Source organism: Ambystoma mexicanum, chromosome 3p (assembly GCF_040938575.1).
Source record: "Ambystoma mexicanum isolate Mex_15411 chromosome 3p, UKY_AmexF1_1, whole genome shotgun sequence".
Taxonomy (NCBI): Eukaryota; Metazoa; Chordata; class Amphibia; order Caudata; family Ambystomatidae; genus Ambystoma; species Ambystoma mexicanum.
The window spans coordinates 1267965241-1267986634 of record NC_090925.1 but is presented as its reverse complement, the minus strand read 5'-3'; the positions used below and the strand labels follow the sequence as shown (position 1 = coordinate 1267986634).

General features: G+C 47.1%; 1 protein-coding gene across 3 annotated transcripts in view; it reads right to left on the bottom strand.

Moving 5' to 3' along the window:
- Positions 1-21394, bottom strand: part of XRCC6 (X-ray repair cross complementing 6) — a 473622-nt gene that overhangs the window by 136419 nt on the left and 315809 nt on the right. For all 3 annotated transcript variants that reach the window (XM_069652767.1, XM_069652769.1, XM_069652768.1), the window contains one exon: positions 9797-9983. In XM_069652767.1, coding sequence (XP_069508868.1) covers positions 9797-9983 — 187 coding nt within the window. The remainder of the gene's footprint in view (positions 1-9796; positions 9984-21394) is intronic.

Here is a 21394-nt window from a genome sequence, read left to right as displayed (position 1 = left end):
GCAATGGCGGAACTAACTGGCTAGACGCCGGGGAGGGGGGTCACAAGTTGGTTGGGGTTGTTCTTTTAGGGATAGGGATTGGGGGGCAGTTGGGGGCTAGTTTTAGGGCCCCCCGGGAGGGAGGAAGGGGGAACCAAAGAAATCAAGATGCGAGACAAAGGGAGCGAGAAGGGAGCAACAATGTGATGAGGTTGACCAAGAGGGAGGGACATTTAGATTATGGCTGACAGTTAGCTGGCCCTGGGAGTGGGTCCCCTGAATGTGCGGGGTCTGAACACCCCCCACTAAGAGATCTCTGGTTTGTTGAGAATTCAGAAGGGCAAAACTGGACTTGATTTTCCTGCAAGAGACACATTGGGCACGGGGGAAGGAACCCCAAATGAGGGGGGAGGGAATTGGAGAGGTGCTCTGCGCATCTCACAGGACTAAGAAAAGGGGAGTGGCCATTTTATTAGCGAGGGACGTAGGCTTCGAAAAGGAGGACAGACTGAAGGACCCCGAGGGCCGCTATTTGTTGTTAAGGGGATCTCTACAGGGCACCCCCCCTAACTCTTGCGGTAGTGTACGGCCCGAACAAGGGTCAAGCTCATTTCTGGGAAGAAGTGAGGGACAGGCTCAAACTTTTCGTGCATGGCACAGTGGTGGTGGTGGGGGGAGACTTCAACATGGTCCTGGACCCATCCACAGATAGAAAGCGTGTAGGTCCCCAAAGCACTAGGTCCGCAGATGAAGCCATGGCGCAAAACTTCCAGAGGGTTAACTCTGAGCTGGGCTTGGTGGATACAATCCCGACCCCTAGGACGGATGTTCCCTCATTTACATACTATTCTGCCATCCACACCTCGTACTCCAGAATGGATTACATCCTTTTGGACGAGACCCTCCGCCCATACATCTCGGGCCATAGGGTCGACCCAGTCCCCTGGTCGGACCATGACATGGTCTGTGTCACTATAGCGGAGGGATGGCGCAAAGACCGCAGATGACGCTGGAAATGTAACGATGCCCTATTAAAAGATGAGGTCCATGCTCAGGAAGTGCTAGATGCCATAACGGAATTCTTTGAGCTAAATGACAACGGGGAGGTTGGCACACACACATTGTGGGACGCCTTCAAGGCAACCCTACGAGGAGTTCTCATCAAAATAGAAGCCCAGAAAAAAAGGGAGAGGGAGGCCCGGGAGAAGACCTTGAAAGAAAAAATAGCCCGGCTCCAGCCGTGGGGCCCACCGGAGCAGCCCCTTGAGCGCGACCAGGTGGCCGCCCTGGAGGACTACAGGCTCCAACTGAAGGACCTCCTCCTACATAAAACAGAGAGGAGCCTCCAGCTGGTCAAGAAAAAATATTATGACAAAGCGGACAGGATCCTAGCCTGGAAGCCGAGGGATGTACAGAGAAGTAGAATGGTGAAGGCGGTGACTGGGTTATGATGCTCCCCACATAGGAGAGGCCTTCCGCCAATACTATGAAAAATTGTACGTGTCGGAATATGACAGGGGCGATGCCCAGATAGAGGACTTCCTGAGCTCCATCCAAGTCCCGGCCTTAACGAGAGAGATGTCGGAGGGGTTGGAGGGCCCGGTTACCGAGGAGGAGATAGAGAAGGTGACTAGTGGGATGAAGGTGGGAACCTCCCCCCGGAGGACGGCTTTACAGTGTATTTCTACAAAAGGTTCCACTCCACCCTAGCCCCGCACCTGGCAAGGGTTTTCAATTCCGTGTTGGAGGGGGGCATCCGCCCCGATTCCATGATGGGGGCCATAATAGCAGTGCTGCCCAAGGAGGGTAAGGACCCCACAGAATGTTCTTCCTACCGCCCAATATCATTGTTAAACATAGACATGAAGATCTTGGCCAAGGTAGTGGGGAGGCGGATGGAAGGGATCATGCCGAAGCTGGTCCATGGGTATCAGGTGGGTTTCATAAGAGAAAGGCAGGGGTTGGACAACATTCGCAAAACGATAGACCTGTTTCATTACGCCCAAGAATCGGAGCTGGATGCATGTGTCCTCTCCAGAGAAAGCCTTCGACAGGGTTGAATGGAGATATATAGAACTCCTCCTCCAAAAAATGGGCTTTGGGTCACACATTAGGAGCTGGGTATCCGCACTTTATAGAGCTCCCACAACAAGCGTCCAAGTGAACAGGAAGTTGTCTGAGTCCTTCCCCCTCTCACGAGGGACAAGGCAGGGCTGCCCACTCTCCCCCTTTATATACGTCCTTACGATGGAACTACTAGCCATAGTGGTCAGAGCACATCCAGGCATCAGGGGGATTAGTAGAGGTGAGGTAGAATTCAAGCTATCCCTGTTTGCGGACGACATCTTAGCCTATATGGTGGATCCTGGCTCCTCGCTCCCTCCCTTCTTGTCCTTGGTGGCCACGTTTGGGCGCTTTTCGGGGCTGAAAATTAACACAACAAAATTGGTACTGCTCCCAATGAAAGTACGTGACCCTGAGCTAGACCACCTGGATAGGTTCAAAGGGATTGCAGTGGGGAAGGTCTCCATACGATACCTGGGCGTCCTGCTCACTAGGGACCTGTCGAAACTCGCTACCACCAATTATGACCCCATAATGGCAGGGATCACATCAGACCTGAGGAGATGGGGCAAAATGATTCTGTCTTGGTATGGCCGGATGACGGCGGTAAAGATGAATGTCCTACCAAGGCTTCTGTACCTCTTTACGGCGCTCCCAACCAGCGAACCTGAGCAGACCTTTAGGGATCTACAGAACGCAGTATGAGATTTCATATGGCAAGGGAAAACCCTGAGGACTGGGAGGGCGATCCTAACTCTGCCGAGGGAGGAGGGAGGGTTTGAGTTACCGGATTTTCTTCTTCATTTCCGCGCCGCACAGCTGCGAGTCCTCTTGGAACATATGAAAGAAGGGATGGGGACATACTGGTCATACTTAGAGGACACGGATACCCACTCCCTGAAGATTCGGGACCTCCTGTGGGCCCCGCGCAAGTCAATCCCGGGAAAGCTGAGAACCCATCCGACCCTGGGAGTTTTGGGAAATTTTGAAAGAGGCCCCAGAGGCTGCTTATCTTACTTCATGGCCGTCCCCGATGTCCTCTCTCTGGGGCCATCCCCTCAATCTGGGTAGCAGGGGGTTCCGGAACTCCCAGACCTGGTCAGACATGGGAATGGAATGGGCGGGGCAGATGTTCATAGAGGGCGAGTTTCTAGCATACGAGGAATTGAGGGATGCTCTTGGGCAGGGGTCTCTTTCCATCTTTGAATACCTCCGCCTCAAGGGCATACTTTGCAACCACTCATGGGGTCAAAACCTGAGGAGGCAGTTGACCCCCTTCGAGAAGTTCCTGGACACAGCGACCTCAAGAAAGGGGGCTGTATCCAGAATGTACAAAATTTTGAACACCATCAACCTTCCGGGGAGGAGTAGTTTTCGCTCGTTCTGGAATGACCTGGCAGGGGAGGTTATTTCAGAGGATGCTTGGTCTAGGATTTTCAAAATTGCTTTCCATGGGAACTTATTCACCTCAGACATGGACCATAACTAAGATTCTGCAGGGGTGGCACAGGGACCCAGTGAAATTGTCAAAAATGTTCCCAGGGGTGTCACCGAGATGTCCGAGGGGATGCAGCCAGGTAGGCACCAGGAAACATATGTGGTGGCAGTGGCCAAAAGTCCAAGACTTCTGGGGGAGGGTGCGGGCCTGGATTGCAGAGGTATCAGACAAACCTCTCCCTCTAAACCCTCTGACGATGCTGCTGGGCCTCCCCCCGGAGGAAACGGAAATATATAGATACCAAAGGATGACGGAAACAATGTTGAGGGCAGGAAGGGTAGCCCTGGTACAGAAGTGGAAGAGCCCGGAGACCCCCTCCAAGGATGACTGGTTGAAAAAAGTAAAGAACATGTTCTTGATGGACAAACTGACTGCAATGGTGAATAATGACTCGGGTTCATTCCTAGCGAATTGGTATGGGGTGCAGCAGACCTGGGGATGGGACGTCCACTAACACCAGGACGAAGCCCTGGACCGAGAGAGGGGGGGCGGGGTCAGAGATGTCCTGCAAACGAACCGAGTGCCCACGGCCCGGGGGATGGCGACCACAATTCAGCCGGCAAAAATGGTCACCAACCACATCATCTCCTAAGTACAGGATACGAAGAGAACATTTAGTGTCTCCCAAGATCAAAGTTTTGATTTGAATGGGGGGAGGGTCGGTGTTGGGGAAGGGGGGGCCAGTGGAGGGGAGGGGTAAGGGTTCAATGGGCCAGTTGTTTGTATTCATTTCAAATCTGCATTTACCCTGTTTGTAACAATAGGAAAATGCTAATAAAACCAAAGTATATATATATATATATATTCCTAAAACACCCATTGAAATAACAATTGTCGGTGAAATGACATAGAACCAAGAGAAGAGGAGGCTGAGGAGAGCCTGAAAGAAGGCTGAGTGTCATCGGCATAACACTGAAAGTTAGAGCAGAAGGTAGAGATCAGGTAGGCCAAAGGGGCTAAGCATTGAAGAGCCATGGTGAGAGGATAGAGCCCTGGGGCACACCACATGTGGAGAGACAGGTGGTGGAGAGAAAGGACCCAAGTTGGACCTGCGAGGGTCGGTCCAGGGGGAAGGGAGTCAACCAATCCAGGGCCTGATCTGTGATGCCCAGGTTTTCACAGAGTCATGTGATCAGGATGGCGTGATTGACTGTGTCAAAGGGAGAGGAAAGGTCAAGGAGGACGAGGACAGAAGGTAGGCTAGAGTCAAGATTAGTGAGCAGATCTTCAGAGGGGTTCAGGAGAGCATTTCTGCTCCTCTGGCTGCTCTGAACAGATTCAGTGTGGAGTGTGAGGTGGGAGATGGCCAGCTTTTCTTCCAGGAGATTACCCAGGAATGGAGTGATAGAGATCGGGGGATAGTTTGCCTGACAGGATCGGCAGAAGGCTTTTTGTAAGGAGGGGGTTCATGAGGAGAGAGGGGAAGGATCCAGTGGCGAAAATATTATTGCAGAAGTCGGCCGAGGGTGTCAATGTGGTCCTTAATGGTTCTGGAGGAGCAGGAAAGCACCTGTTTGGACAACACTTTCATAGATCAGACTTGTCTACAAACATTGTCATGAGTTATCAGAGAGAAAGAAGAGAAAGGAGGAGGAGCGGGAGAGCCGTCCAGAGGGGGGCCGCTAGAGGGAGAGGCAGAGGAGAGGGAGGACAGGATGTTCTGAGTTTTAGTGGTGAAGTGAGAAGCCAGAGCCGTACAGAGGGCCTGGGACGGAACAGGAGAGGTGGAAACTGCAGAAGGATTGGCCAGCTCCTTGCAGATTTTAAAGAGTTTGGCCGTGTTGTTAGAGGCTGCATACGCCGGCTTGGATGTCGACTCTCTTCTTGGACAGGGCAGAGAGTTTGCATTGCCTCTGGAGCAGGCGCAGGCCAGTTTGTCAGAGGATGTGCCTGAAGCATTCCACTTCCTTTCATCCACCCTACACTTGCGTTTTACGGCGGCGAGGTCGGAATCATACCAAGAGTTGCACTTGGAGGTAGGCTTCAGACTGATTTTTGTGACAGGGGCAAGAGCATCGAGGGTTTTGGAGATGGAAAGATGAAGGTTAGAGAGGGCTGTGTCAGAGTGTGAGTCAGTCACAGGCGTAGGAGGAGCAGATAAAATAGCGGCAAAGGCATCCACTGACACACGCCTCATGGGCCGAATGACTGAGAAGGTAGTTGGCAGTGCTGGGGTAGGCTTAGCCTGAGGGACAGAGAGCTTCAGGTGAGAGGAGAGCAGAAAGTGGTCAGTCCAAGAGAGAGGAGTGGTGAGGGGGTTAGAGAGGGGGATGTTGAAGAGATGAGCACATCCAGGGTGTGACCGGCAGAGTGTGTCGGACCAGAGGTTAGAACGGAAAGAGAGAGAGTCGCAGAGTTTGTGGAAGAGCCCATAGGAGGGATAAGAAGCATCCAGGTGGATGTTGAGGATTCTCGGAGAAGTTGAGAGGTAGAGGCAAGGAGAGAAGAGGAGAGGTCAGCCCACTCTTACAGGAAGAGGGCAACCTGGCCAGATGGCCTGTAGATGGTGGCCATAGTTAGAGAGAGTCCAGGGGAGATAGAGAGCCTGCAGACCAGGCATTCAAAGGAGGAGTAGTCCTGCATATGAATCACAGTAGCAGGGATCCACTCTGAGAAAAAAAACGGTCTACTCCACCTCCGGGTCAGTTGGTTCTGGGTTCGGAGAGGATCTTGTAGCCATCAGGGAGGGGAGAGTCAAAATACAAGGCTTCTTTTGCAGGTGCGGTTGCAGGATCCCAACAGCCAGGAACTTGAACTCCAGACCAAAGACAACCCCGGCGCAAGAACAAAAAAGAAGAACAAGCGGCTTTCCCAGGAGTAGGACACACCAGTCGGGAATGAATCCAGAGGCAAGGATAGCTCTAGGAAGGCATAGCAACTAGACTAAGCAGGTTCCAGTGGCTCGAGGGGCTAGATGGGGCAGCCAATCAGCAGAACACTATCCCAAGACAAAGACATGGCGCAGAGGATGCAGGATGTCCCAAACGAGCAACAGAGGTACCAATACACTTCTGGATGACAATGTCTTTCTACCCCAAACCCAAAGCGCACTACCAAGGCAGTAAAGCGCTGAAGCAGTGGTAAAACATCCCATAGACAGTTCCAGCAAATAGTTCCCAGCCCATTGGGCGTGGAGGACCAGGGGAAGGATGGGAACGGGCCAAGAAGATCACCCAGCAGCCATAAATGCAACCCTTTGACCAATATGGCCTACATTGGCCTCTCCAAAAAAACTCATCAACAAGTTAAAAGTGCAAAACCAGGTGGTCAGATAGAGTTTAGCTGTGAAGAGACTGCATTATCCATTCAAAAGGGTTCTATTGCCTACAAGGTGTAATCTGGATAAAATGTTCCATAAACAAAGACATTTAGGTCAAGGACTAATGAAACCTGTGGAAACTGCCACTCTCACACCAGCCATGAACACTAACTTGAAGGTAGAGTTCTCAGCATACAGGGATCCAGACACTGGTACGCAAACAATCCAAACTTGAGTGATCAGCCAATCAGCTGATTTTCAAACAAGCTCTTGAAGAGATAACTTTACAAACCATTTTTAAGTAAGGGCTGCAGTGATCGAATAATGTCAAATGGACACCATAGCTGCACCTAAATAAGTAGCCCTCTTGGCAACATATGTATGTTAGGGAGAATTCTCTCTTTAGGCTGAATTTCCTAACCTAGTGAGTCCCCCAGTAGCTTTGCTAGATTTCTGGAGTTTGTTTTTTTCTCCTGCCAAGAGTGAGACTCTTTCTCCCACTCTTGGACATGATTTATGGTGTTCCTTTGACTGTTAATATGTTTTATGGGTTATGGGGTGCTTTACTCCATAGGGTCTCATGTGTTTTTACTATGTGTGTTACACAGCACCCTCCGTGCAATAACACAGGGGTGTCATAGTGACACCCCACCATAGACTCCATACCCTGGGACTGACTACTGTCTCCCAGGGCATGTAAAGTCACCATTGGCTTTACTAGTCCCAAATTATTAACAGAAACCAGTACAAACCATCATATTGTGGACGTACTGGTCGGGGAAATTAGATTGCCCCAGGGTCTGTTAGTCGAGGGGGCACGTCTTCGTCCCCCCTGATCAAGTTTTGGCTGGTGGCAGTGGATACTACTTTTTATATTCGACCGCAAATATTTCCCTATGGGATTTTCCCATTGTTCGAGGCTACCAACTTAAATTATTTAATTCTCATAGCCGCGAACATACCGCCGGTTTATTTAATTAATATTAATTCACCGGTTGGTATTTTTTGCAAGGACTCGATTCTAAAATGGCGTTTGTGTTCTCTTCTGTGACTCCAACCCAAGTCGAGCCCTTTGTTCCACTTTTTGGCAGGCTTCTCCACAGAAGCCTCCAAAAGTGGTTCCACTCTGTCTGGGTACCACAGGGGGTGTGGGAGGGGGTTTAGGCACCCTGGACTGAGTTACCTTGGTAACTCAAGTCGCACTCTCGTGTGATTGGCCCAAGTGGTGAGCCGGCCGTCTCACCACTTAGCATTTTTGATTGACAGCTAGGCTGAGTGAATGGGGGTATGCTGCATAAAAGCAGGGCTTTTGGAACTGGAACTTCAGAAGTCGCCACAGGACCCGAGAATCCGACGAGGGAGAAGCTGAGCCGACCTACCAAGACGACACCACCGGTGGAGCCCTGCGGAACTGACTCACCACTTCCCGACGACAGAGAAGATCTCCCGGCTGGAGAGGCTTCTTCCCCTGACTGGTGGGCACAACAAGTTTACCTTCTTCTCTTCGCACCCCAGACCGGTTTGTGGTCCAACTGCCCGTGCCAAGCACCCCGGCAGCCGGATAGCCACTTACCACTGAATCGCGAATCAACAGACCTCTCCTTGTACCTGAGAAACTCTGCGGTTGGTTTCTTCCCTGGCAGTGCAACGGACTCCTGTCTTCCTCCCCGACGAGATCCTCTCTTCCCCCGGACAAAGCCCCGACTTGCATCCACTGCCAGGAACAACTGCCCCCGCTGGAGTGTTCTCACCACTTTAAGGTACCGTGTCCGCCAGGCCTCCCTTTCTAAAGATTGCTACAAGGTAATAATAACCCCTTAACCTTCTGGACTGGGTTGGCCGCCTTGGCCCTCTAACTGGTCCCTTTCTTTGGTCCAACTCGAACCGTTACAAGACTTTGGGTACTGCAACCGTGTGACCTTGGACACATTTCATTTTGATCCTCTTAAAGCGGATCCAGCCTACTGACTCTGAATTCACGGTGTTACTTTGCCTTCCTCTCTTGTTGTGTTCGTAAAAAAGTGTTGGGATCTGTTTCAGTTTATTCTCTGCTTTTCTCTCCCTTTTTAAACCGAATTATTAGAGTGCCATCTACGTTAAGCGCTCACCGCTGTCTGAAAATAAGTGGGGCTTTACTTAAGACTTGTCTAATATTCTTTAACGGAGTGTATATCTTTTAGTGACCGTGTTTTTGAATTGCTTACTATTAGTGCCTGTGTGTTTTTCTAGATGTGGTTTTAAATAAATAATTATATCTCTTTTACACCAAGCCCTGGTCAGTGTTTACTTGTTCTATTGTGTTCTCTTGACCTATTGTGAATACCATGTATACTGCCTAACTCTTCTTGAGGGAAGTCTGACTGCTCAGCCACAGCTACCAAGTGAATCTGTGTGGTACAGACTGCTACCAAGTGGGTTTACTGCCAAACACCTGTAGCCCTAAATCTTTTGCAGTGGTCCCAGAGGGAACTGCACAGGTTTCTGCCTAACAATGTACGCCAGAATCCTCACTAAAGTTCCCCCCTCATTATCTCCAGTGTTACAAGTAACATAATTACACCATTATTTGCTTTCTTTTAAACCTGTTTTTAAAGTAAGTGTGTTTCTTCGTAATTGATTTAGCAAAATGGAGATATGATGGGCACTACATAGAACAAAAAAAGTTAAGAAATCAAATATCCCCTGTTAAAGTGTATACAATGCTACATGTGTGGCCTCAATAACAGGACACAGAACTTATTAGTGGCCTATATAATTGAATGCAATACCGAGGCTTCTACAGTGATGCATACAGAATTAATAACACGCTTCTGGCACTTACTCAAGATTTTCAACCAAACAGTCCTCCTCCTCCTCTCTCTACAGCTACTAACAATGGACTTTATCACTAGCAAAGAATCTCTGGATATTGTCGAAGTATCGCCCAGTGCCACTGAGGCTCTCTCACACCTGATCAGCCAAAACAGGCCCGGCTGATGTGGTAGCTGCAAGCTCACCTGAGCTTTCTTGGTGTCGCTAGGTAGCAGTATTTCCCCAGTTTTTTGGTTGACAGTTTGAGTCTTGGTTTTCACTGGCTCATTCGTCTCTCTGTATAGCTTCACAGGCGGCGGCTTCACAGCCTTCTGCAAGAGGTTGTAAACTCCCACGCTGAGTGCCAGGTCGCCGTCAAGTTTCAGGCTCAGCCTACAGGGGAACAGTACAATAATAGCAGTTACATCAGACGTTTACTCCAAAATTCTGGGGCTATATGGGATTTCTGAGGTGATGATACAGACTGACAAATCCCTGCTGTGATGCCAGAGTCAGATATTGAGAAATCACTATAGGAGTGTCTCTCTGTGGCATCATGACAGAAACCAAGTCTGTCAGGTTCTTGAGTGATGTTAGTAAGGCTTCACGTTCTTGGTGTTTAAATCTGTGAGAGTGTGTGAGTGTGTGTGTGTGTGTGCATGAGAGAGAGAAAGGGGGGTTAGTAAACTATACAATAGAAATGGGATTACTGAACTGAAGTAAAACGAATTCAGGAGAAATAACTAGAATATCTTTTTAGAGCAAAAAGCAACAACAATATCACTGAATAAAGAAATACAGGGCCTTCCTGTCAGGCTGAATGAACAATTACAATCACCTTTCCAGGCATAGGATGTATTGTTCTACATATTGTTTTTCATTACAATTTTCTTACAGAACATATGTTTCCATGTATAATCAATTGAATATTCTCAATAAAATGAATTGCAATAAGATTGTGATATTTGTATTTTTAGTTATTTATAGAGCACGTTCACCAAAGCATTGTATATGACAGAAAAGAATGCAGTACAAAATAAGGAAATTGCAAATAAATAATGACAAAAGTACACTAGGCTAAGGAAGATAGCAAGTGCCTTTTCAGCCGGGAGCTGCAGAGATCGAGATTGGGAAAAGAATCAATAGAAAGAGGTGACTAGTTCCAATGCGTAGGTGCTAGAAACGAGAAAGAACAGCGCATAGCGAGGAGTAACTAAGATTGAAAACGTAAAGTGCGTGAGGGGCAATACATGGAAACTAAGTAAGATAGATAAAGAGGGGGCTAAACAGTGGAAACCTCTTGAAGACAGTAGAGTATATATTAAATACATGGCAATACAGGCACTACTAAGGGAAAAGCGTGAGGAAATAGGCAGGCAAGAGCGCTTTCTGGGAGATTCTATATCGACAGCTGCGTACAGCGAGGGCGACTGCCCGAGCAGGACGCTGGCTTGGGCCATCAAACAGGAACGACAATTGCACCTTATAGTGGAGGTTGAAGAAGACAATGGGGAACTCACCAAAGACAGCGGAAGGATCAACGCAACCCTCCTAAAATTCTATGCCTGTCTATATACCACCCAAGCAACTGTCGGTCATGATTCAATAACACAGTAATTAGATAGAATTGCCCTGGGGTGGTTGGACCCAGCTGAAGGTGCGTTACTGAACGACCCTCCCACCGATGAGGAGTTCCTCAAAGTGATCCGTTCTATCCACAACGGTAAGGCCCCAGGCACAGATGGGATTAAAGCTGACTTGTATACGACGTACCCTGATCTCCTAATCCCCCGTATACGAGACATGCATGAGGCGGCCAGGACCGGCCCTGATGACAATACTGTTGAAACCTGAAAAAGACCCTCGCAAATGCTCCTCCTATAGGCCCCTCTCTTTAATTAACACCGACAATAAGATCCTGGCAAAGCTCCTGGCCGATAGGCTTCTTGCTTATATGCCCAGCCTGGTCCTCCCTGACCAGGCCAAATTTATTCCTGGGCGCTCCACCCAAAATAATCTACGTAGATTGTTCATGTTTGTGCACAATGTGAACCCGGAGTTCCCGATTATAGTGACCGCGTTGGATGGCGAAAAGGCTTTTGACTCAGTTGAGTGGTCGTTTCTGTACGAGGTCCTCCGCCGAACGTGTATAGGTACCTCCTATCTACAGTGGATATGTCTCCTTAACACTGCCCCCAGGGCCATTGTGTACACTAACCGTGTGCAATCAGAGGTGATCTATCCGTCGTGAGGAACCCGACAGGGCTGCCCCATGTCCCCCATACTGTTCGCCATAGTAATCGAACCCCTGGCGTGCATATTGCTTGAGTATCATCCACACAGGCATGTAAGGATTCAATCCCACAACTCCATGGTCTCCCTGTATGCGGATGGCATGTTGTTATATGTTAAACACCCAAAAAAGAATCTACAACCCACGGTGGGAGAGATTTCAGAGAACTCTGCGGATCAACTGCACTAAATCAGAGGTCCTCCCCCTGTCCACCTACGTCGACCAGCATGACAATGGGGAGGCCTTCGGATGGTGCCCTCAGGATATTCAGTAACTGGGTATACGGGTGTCCACATCCCCAGGGACATTGTACTAGGACAACTATATGGCAGTGCTGGAGAAGTTGGAACATAAGGTGGGCGCGTGGATCCGCCTGCCCATCTCTCACGCAGCCAGGATCTCGCTGGTTAAGATGGCGATCCTACCAAAATGTTTATATATTTTTAATAATGTCCCGATTTGGCCCTCTCCGGGCTTTTGGTCACGGCTCAAGAGCCTGATGAACAGGTTAATATGGGCTGGCGGACAGGCCCGGATATCTCTCGACACAATGTTTCGACCTTGCACACAAGGAGGACTTGACTTCCCAGACCTATATATGTATTTCCTGGTAGCACACATTCAATACTCGGTTTGGTGGTGGTCCCACTCGGTGGACCTTCCGCATACTCTCCTCGAGAAGGAGACCTTGCAACCCAACGATGTGAGAGGGCTGCTGTGGGGCACCCCGGAGAGGCAGTCGAGATCCAAGGTGCAGCCTTTGGCTGTCATGCACAAAGCCTGGGACCATTTAGCCCGCTGGGCGTGATTGATGCAATGGAACTCCCCCCTTATGGCTATATATCACGTCTGGGGCATTCCACGTACTCACTAGGAGATTTTCTGACAACACTTTGTAAAACTAAAAGTTCACGGTTCAAAGACACCACTCCCCGCCCACTGGATGCGCATGTGCCCACACAGCAAGGGAACGGGAGAGCTCTATGCCCCCGAACTCCCCACACCCCTCTGGAAAAGCGCTGCTGACTAAAGCATACAGAAAGAAGCAAGATGGCGGCCAGTTAATGTGCCTCAAAACACCAAGAAAATTAAAAGGTTTACTAGGAAAGAAAACTAAGATGTCCAAGAGCTCCGACAATGGCATGGTTTACAGAAAAACACAGGATGCCCAAAAACTTCAAGAACAAGGAGTGGGGAAAACTACTACTGAAGGGGATTTCTTGTGTCGCAGATCCATAATCATATGCAGAGAGTCAGGTTAATCAGGGTAAAAACGGTCTTCTTAAAGTAAACAAAGTGCATGGGTCAACAGTATACATGGTGCAAATCATAAAGCATTAATGTATGAGGCACAAGCTATTTACAAAAGGATATGAATGAAGAATATATATCCCATCACTGCTTTCTACAAAACACTACTTACCTAATTTGGATACAGTGGCCATAAGACAAAAGCATTGGAATGTGCTTGTTACATGAAAGACCTGAGCCATAAAATTAACCTGATTCATCATGAAAGAAAAATCACTGGAAAAGATTTCTTAAATGAAAACTGTAAGGAGCAAGAAACATGTGCAGCTTATTTAAATTGCTGATAGAGGTGACCGCACATGAAACCTTAAAATGTGCTATTCTTCACCAAATGCAATTATAGAGAAAGTTACTTTCTGAGAATAATATTGAACATTATAACAACTCAGAACAAGGTTAGGTTTGCAGTGACATTAATGATTAACAAATCGTAACTTGGAGAAATGAACCCCTCACAAAAACCTTATCAGTGCACTAAATGACAGAAAAGCTTCAGTAAAAAGATTCATCCTACTCAACATGAGAGAACTCATATGGGAGAAAATCCTTATCAGTGCACTGAATGTCAGAAAAGCTTCAATCATAGAACCAAACTAACTCTACACGAGAAAATCCACACAGTAGAAAAACCGTATCAGAGCACAGAGTGTCACAAAAGCTTCACTCACAAACGCACTTTAATTCAACATGAGAGAATCCACACAGGAGTGAAACTTTATAACTGCAGTGAATGTTAAATAAGCTACATTCGACAAGGCTCACTAGTCCTACATGAGAGAACCCATGAGAGAACCCACACAGGAGAAAAGCCTACATTCATAAAACCAAACTAACTCTACACGAGAATACCCACATAGGAGAAAAAAATTGTCAGTGCACAGGACGTCAGAAAACGTTAAGTAAGAAAGGTGCTCTCATTCAATATGAGAGAATCCACACAGGTGTAAAACCGTATCAGTGCACTAAATGTCAGAAAAGTTTGTCAGAAACATCAGCTAACTCAACATGAGAGAACCTACACAGGAGGAAAGCCTTACCAGGGTTCTGAATGTCAGAAACATTTCATTCATAAAACCAATCTAATTACATTCTGTAAACCCACACAGGAGAAAAACGTTATCAATGCACAGAATGTCAGAAATGTTTCAGTCAAAAATGTCATTTAAATCAACATTAGAGAATCCACACAGGCGAAAACCCCATATCCATGCATTGAATCTCAAACAAGCTTCAGTCGGCAAGATCTATCTAATGCAACATGAAAAAAACTCACATGGGAGAAAAATCTTATTAGTGCACAGAATGTCATTAAAGCTTCAGTGTGAAAAAGACATAATTCAGCATTAAAGAGCCCACACAGGTGAAAAACCTTATCAATGCACATAATGTCAGAAAAGCTTCGCTTATAAACTCACTTTAATTCAACCCACAATGGAGAAAAAAACCTTATCCGTGCTAAAAAGCCATGCAGGAAAAAAGCCTCCTTACCAGTGCCTCAAATGTCAGAAAACTAAGTTATAAAATGAATCCATCTCAACATGACTGAACTCGCACAGGAGAAAAACATTATGCGTGTAGAGCATGTCGGAAAACTCAGTTTAGTTCAATATGCGAGAACCCACATGGGACAAAAAAAGTTATGATTTCCAATGCAGGACATCTTCAGCAATATCAAGTTTAAGTCTGCATGTGAGAATTCACTCAGGAGAAAACTGAATTAGTGCAATGAATGTCCGACTGCTTTTCTATCTATCTATCATAGAACACACAGAGGAGAAAATCCTTCTGAATGCTTCCAATGACAGAAAGCCGTAAGCCATAAAATGACTAACCTCTATATGACAGAATCTGCACAGGAGAAAAACCTTATGAGTGCAGTGAATGCCAGAAGAGCATCAAAAGGAAAAGCACCTGACTCGGCATGAGAGAATCCACTCGAGAGAGTAATCTCATGTTTGCAATGCCAGAAAACCTTCATTCATAGAACATATTTAATTCTGCACCTGACCACCAGCACAGTGGAGAAACAAATCCAAGCTCTGGTGTGCCATGATCTTCAACCAGAAAAGTCATCTGAATTGACGTGAGTGAGCCCAGACTGGATATCCATGCAAAAACAATGCATACATTGACAAGAGATCATACATGATCAGGCAATGCTCACCTGGCACAGTCAGAATGCAGAACATGCTTGGAAGGAAATGGCAGCTCTAACATCCAGCGCCTCCCCGAAGGCTTAACAGCTGGGCAGTAATCCATGATAATCGGCATCATGTTCAATTTACTACCACAGGGGTGAGTTCAGAGGCAGATTATCAATTTTCATGTTAAAAGAAGTGTATAAATTGGGGCAGCCTTACTCCAAAGGAAGCTCAGCCTGCAGTTCATCCAGTTGAACTTTAAAACTCAAATGTCTTTGAGCATAACAATATGAGAGGAAATGGCTTCCATCTAAGCCGATACATGCAAGGTTCATGCAATTTAAAAAAAAGAAAAAGAAAAATGTCTTAGAGATCCGAAACATCTGCTGGGAAGAAAAAGTCTACAGCTAGCAAGCATTTAATGAAGTTAATTTGGATATATTCAAACCTCTGTAAGAAAAACATTCTTCTAGAATACAAGAATAGATTAAACAGCCTTAAGCTGGGAGCAGTGGCAGAAAATAATGAGAAATAATTCTGGGACGCTTACAAATGCCCCCCTCTTCTTTACTGCTGTAATGCCAAAACAAATTTAAAACGAAGATGGTGATCAAAACATTTACAGTGGGAAGTTAAAACTGGACTTGTACTTCTGAGGACAGATTTTAGTTATTTATTTAAGGTAATCGGAACTATGAATTCCTGCCTAAATCTACAAGTTGTGAGGTTGTCCGCTGGCACAGCTCTTAAGTGAATTATTTGAAGGGCTTTCCAGGTGAAAAGTAGGTTGGGGGTCATTTTGTCAAAAATCTAAATTGCAGGGAGGGTACTGGCAACATGTGAAATATGGCGAACTGCAGCCCACGCCATAAAACCTTTTGTGATGTTAATCTTCAAGTACAACAAATGTATTGTAAAACTTAGTGGTAGGCATTCACAATGGTTTAATATGAAATCCAGCTTTTGGAAAGTGCTAAAAGCTATATAGATTCCATAGGAATCCAATGGCTTAACGCCCTGCATGAAAATCCCACTCTGGTGAAAAACTATTCGGTCTTAGCATGCAATGCAGAGGAAAATGGTGAGTCAGACATTTATTTATTTATATAGCGCGCAGACCGCCCAGGGGCATTGTGGCGCTGTTACTTGCAGGAACTTAGTTACAGGGGGTACAGGATTGGTAGCAGTCGGGTGCACATTATGATTGCTACAAACAGATAGTCATTACAGCTCATGCATCTTTGGTTATTACATTACAGACAGTTTATTGGCAAACATGGTGCTGCGAGAGACCTTATGTGAAGAGGATGGTTTTCATAGCTTTCCGGAAGGCAATGAGGGAGGGCTCACCTCGGATTGTGGGAGGTAGGGCATTCCAGTGTGATGGTGCGAGATAAGGGAAGCTGGATCCTCCAGCTCTGGCTCTTTTTACTAGTGGCACACAGAGCATGTTGGTATATGGTGACCTGGTTGGCCTTGTGGAGGAGACGGGGTGGATTCTTTGTGAGAGGTAGACTGGGGCGGTGAGGTGGATGCACTTGTGGGTCAGTGTCAGAGCTTTGAAGATGATTCTTTCCCTTATTGGTAGCCAGTGGGCTAGTTTTCTGGCCTCAGAGATGTGTTCTCTTTTCGCGATACCTTGGGCAACGCGGAGGGCATTGTTCTGTATGATTTGTAGCCTTTCCAGGTTTTTGTTGGAAGTTCCTAGGAAGAGTACATCGCAGTAATATAGCCTGGAGCCGGTGATTGCTCTGGCTATGTCTGTGCAATTCTCTTTGCAGAGGAAGGGTCGGACTGCGTTGATCAGTTTAGCATGGTACGCAGCTGAGGAGGCTATTGCGTTGACTTGTCTGTCCATGGAGATGTTGGAATCCAAGTAGACACCAAGAGTTTTGACCGAGTCTGAGACAGGTATTTTAATGGAGTCAATGGTGAAATGACTGAATTGGGAGTCTAGATTTTTTAGCGTGTCAGGGGAGCCTACCAGTAGGAGTTTGGTCTTGTCGGAGTTGAGGCATAGTCCATTGTCTGCCAGCCTGGCTTGGATGGTGTTGTAGAGTTTGTTGAGGGTCAGTGAGTCAGTGTCATAGTTGCCAGTGAGGGTGAGGAGGATCTGGGTATCGTCAGCGTAGTTGGTGTAGGAGATGCCCATGGCGCCGAGGATGAGGAAGAGGGGTTGTGTGAAGAGGTTGTAGAGAGTGGGGGAGAGGCAGGAGCCTTGGGGCACACCACAGAGGATGATGGTGGGTGAGGCGGAGGCTAAATCGGAGAATACTTGCATGGTTCTGTCTTGTAGGAAGGACGTGATCCATGCTGTGGCCTCAGGGGAGAATTTAGCGGTGGCAGAGAGGTGGTGGCATAGAACGTCATGGTCTATGAGGTCGAAGGCCGCGGATAGGTCGAGAAGTAGGAGAAGTGCTGGTTTGCCCATGTCTCTGGCGTCGTCCATCCGGTTTTTCAAGTCAAGTAGCGCGGTTTCAGTCCCGTGTTTGGGGCGGAAGCCAGATTGTCGGAGACCTAGGAGTTTATTCTCTTCAATGAAATGCTGAACCTGCAGACAGGCTGCTTTGTCCAGTATTTTGAGGCGGAATGGGACAGTGGTGATGGGTCTATAGTTGTTAGGGGAGGTGGGATCAAGAGTTGGTTTTGTTAATAGAGGGCGGGCCCAGGCTTCCTTGAGGGAGGCGGGGACTTTCCCCGTGGCAAAGGAAGCATTGACAAAGGCTGTCAGGAAAGGAGCTAGTGCTTCAGTGCAGTCCTTGATGAGGGTAGCTGGGCATGCATCACCTTTACAGTTAGAGGGTTTGATATTCCTCATTATGTTGATGGTGCCTTTTTGCTTTATGGGTTTGAAAGAGAAAGGTTGGGGGGGGTCGGAGGCTGGCGGGGGGACAGGGATGTGTGTGTTAGGCATGGCTTGTTTAGTGGCTAATATTTTCTTTTGGAGGAGGTTCAGTTTGGCTTGCATGGCAGTTTGTATTTCGTCGCACCAGTCTTTGTCTTTGGTGAAATTCTGGGGGGCGGGAGTGGGCGTCTCTAGCTCCCTGAAGATAGCAAAGATTTCTTTAGTGCTAGATTGGGCCTACGAGATTCTGGATTCGAAGGATTTAGCCTTTGCTTGGGTGATTGCGTTTTTGTATTTGGTAGAAAGGGCTTTGAAGATCATCTTATCTTTGTCCGAGTGGGATGTTTGCCATTGTGTGAGTGCAACCTTTTTCTCGTTGCGGAGTGTGAGAAGGTCTGGGGTGAACCAGGAGTTGGAGTGGGTGGTGGGTTTGGATTTGCGAGGTTTCAGTGGGGCAATGGAGTTGATGGCTCCTTTGATGGCACTGTCATATGCTGTTGCAAGTATTGCTGGGTCTGTGGAGAAAGGAGGTTTGAAGGCTGGGCCTTGGAGGAAAGGCAGTAGCCTTTCCTTTGTGAGCTGACGGGAGCTTCTTGCGAGGCAGGGTGGCAAGGGTTGGGGTGCCGGGGTGGAGGGGCTGGTGGTGGGGATGCTGAAGGTGTGATATGGTGGTCAGACCACGGGGTGGGCGTGTTACCAGTGATGGTGAGTGGACAGTTGTGCTGTGCAATCCAGTCGAGAGTTCGTCCCTGGGTGTGGGTAGGGCTGAAGATGGTGTTTTTGTAGCCTAGTGCCTTGAGGGCTGAGTCAAGGGATTTAGCTGCTGAGTCTTTGCAGTCAAGGAGGCCTAGGTTGACGTCCCCAAGGAGAACGGCTTTAGAGTTCTTTTTAAGGTTGTCTGAAAGGAGGTGGATGAGAGAGGCTTGAAAGTCGCCTATTGGGCCTGGAGGGTAGTGCAAGGGAGAGTGCAGGACCGGAGGCTTCATGTAGCCAGGTTTCTGAGATCATGAGCAGATCAAGATCATGGGAGATTATGATGTCATGGATGTCCAGAGCGTGAGCATTAACGGACCTGGCATTGATCATGGCGCATTTGAGATGGGGTTGTGAAACAGCTAGGGGGAGGGGGGGAGGAGAGCAAGGGTGAGGTGGTGGACACACATGGAATAGCAATCGGCACAGTAGCATTCAAAATGGTGGTAGAAGATTTGCCTAACACAGATTTTGCATTGGGGGGCACATTTCCAGTGGTGGTGGACACACATGGAGTAGCAGTGGGCACAGTAGCATTCAAAATGGTGGTAGAAGATTTGCCTAACACAGATTTTGCATTGGGGGGCACATTTCCAGTGGTGGTGGACACACATGGAGTAGCAAGTGGCACAGTAGCATTCAAAATAGTGGTAGAAGAATTGCACATCACAGATTTTACACTGTTGATCTTGTTCTGTGCACCCAGTCAGCCTGCCAAAATGATGAAAAATTCCTTACACTGAAAAAAAGAGGTGTAAAGCCAGACAATACTTTTATGCCTAGTTTTACCACCTCCATTTGCACTCTGGGGACTTCAAAAAAGAGCCCCTTATTGACACAAAATGTGCAATTGACAGGCTGCTCTAAACATGTTCCGCCCAAGTTCTTTTAAATGGGTGCCTGCAGATGGGGGTAAGGCAAGATAATTCATTAGAGCTCTTACTGGGCATGCTTACATCATGTCACCGTTTTCTGTACATGATTTCCTGTCATTTTGTATTAATCACTTATATAGGTCATGTTAGAATTGTATCTTGACCTGCAAGAGTGCTGTGGAGCTTGGTATGTTTGATTCTGGAAATGAGGGACTCATGAAGTCGAGGTTACTTCATAGCTCCAATCTACTCTGCATTTACATACAGAGTGCGTATGTGTGCACACACTGAAAGAAATTATTTTGAAGTGACATTATGATGCAACTCTTAAAACCCACTGAAATTCAGTAGTTGGCTAGCAATACACTATAATTCACCTCCTGTGCTCACATCATGCCTTTGCACATGATGCCAAGAGGTCATCACGAGTGACTTCAGTGACATCGCTGCGATGCTTGCGAGCCATATAAGCTCAGATAACGTGAAGTCAGAGTCGGCAGCAATGCAGAGCTCTAAGGCCCCCATGACGGTCCAACCGACTTTAAAATGGCACCCACCCTTTATGCCCTTGCACAATGGCCTTAGAGTAAATCAAGTAATCAGGAGCTATACACAGTTTCCTTAAGTGTATTAGTCTAAAGGTTTTATGTAATTATACATTTGAAGATGTCACACAATACCGTATACAAATATGATAATACTGCCTTTCGTGAAATTTCACTAATAATCTTTTGATCACGGATTTTACATGCAGGGCCATCAGTGATAACATCATATGACTTCACACATTACAGAATTCATGATATCTGTGACACCATTGACAATTTCACAGATACACCCATATACAAGGTCGTCTTTTGCATCTTGTGAGGCCATGATCTGTGCATGCAGGGTGTCATGTGGTATTGTTGCATATCAAACCATAAATGCCCAATTTCAGTGGTTTTAGGTTTTGCATAATGACCAAAACAGCATTTAAAAAAACAATTATCAGTGAACCTCAAATTTAAAACAAATCTATTTCTGACAATGGTTTAGTTATAACTTATTGTATTTTCTTTGTGTTTTTTAATGATGTTCTGTATTAACTTGTTTGGAGACACTGTCTGTGGGCCGTATAATGTTTATGTATAGACATGGCTCATATAGATATTGTTTTTCTAAGAAATATAAATCCTTAAAACCTTTCATGGACTTCTATACGAAGTAGAAAGTGAGATTTCGTAATGGTTACGGCCAGTGGGTCTGATTCACCAAGCTATATTCCAGCATAAGTGTGACTTGCCAGATAAAAAGGTGCAACTTCCCCCCCCCCAAGAAAAAGCCCTAAAAGTTCACACCCTGGGACATGTGGAACCCAACGACAAGTTTACCTCATGGGCAGATCTGAAGGATACGGGAGAATGGACCGCTGTTACTATGCTCTTGTACTTCCGGCTTCGTGAGGTACTCCGATCCATATGGCCGGACTTCCCAAACACACCCACAACCTCCCCTTTAATGCTGTATGTCACCCCCCCCACCCAACCACAAATAAGCTGGTCGCTTCTTTATATAAAATGATCCAGTCACACAGTCCCAACCAG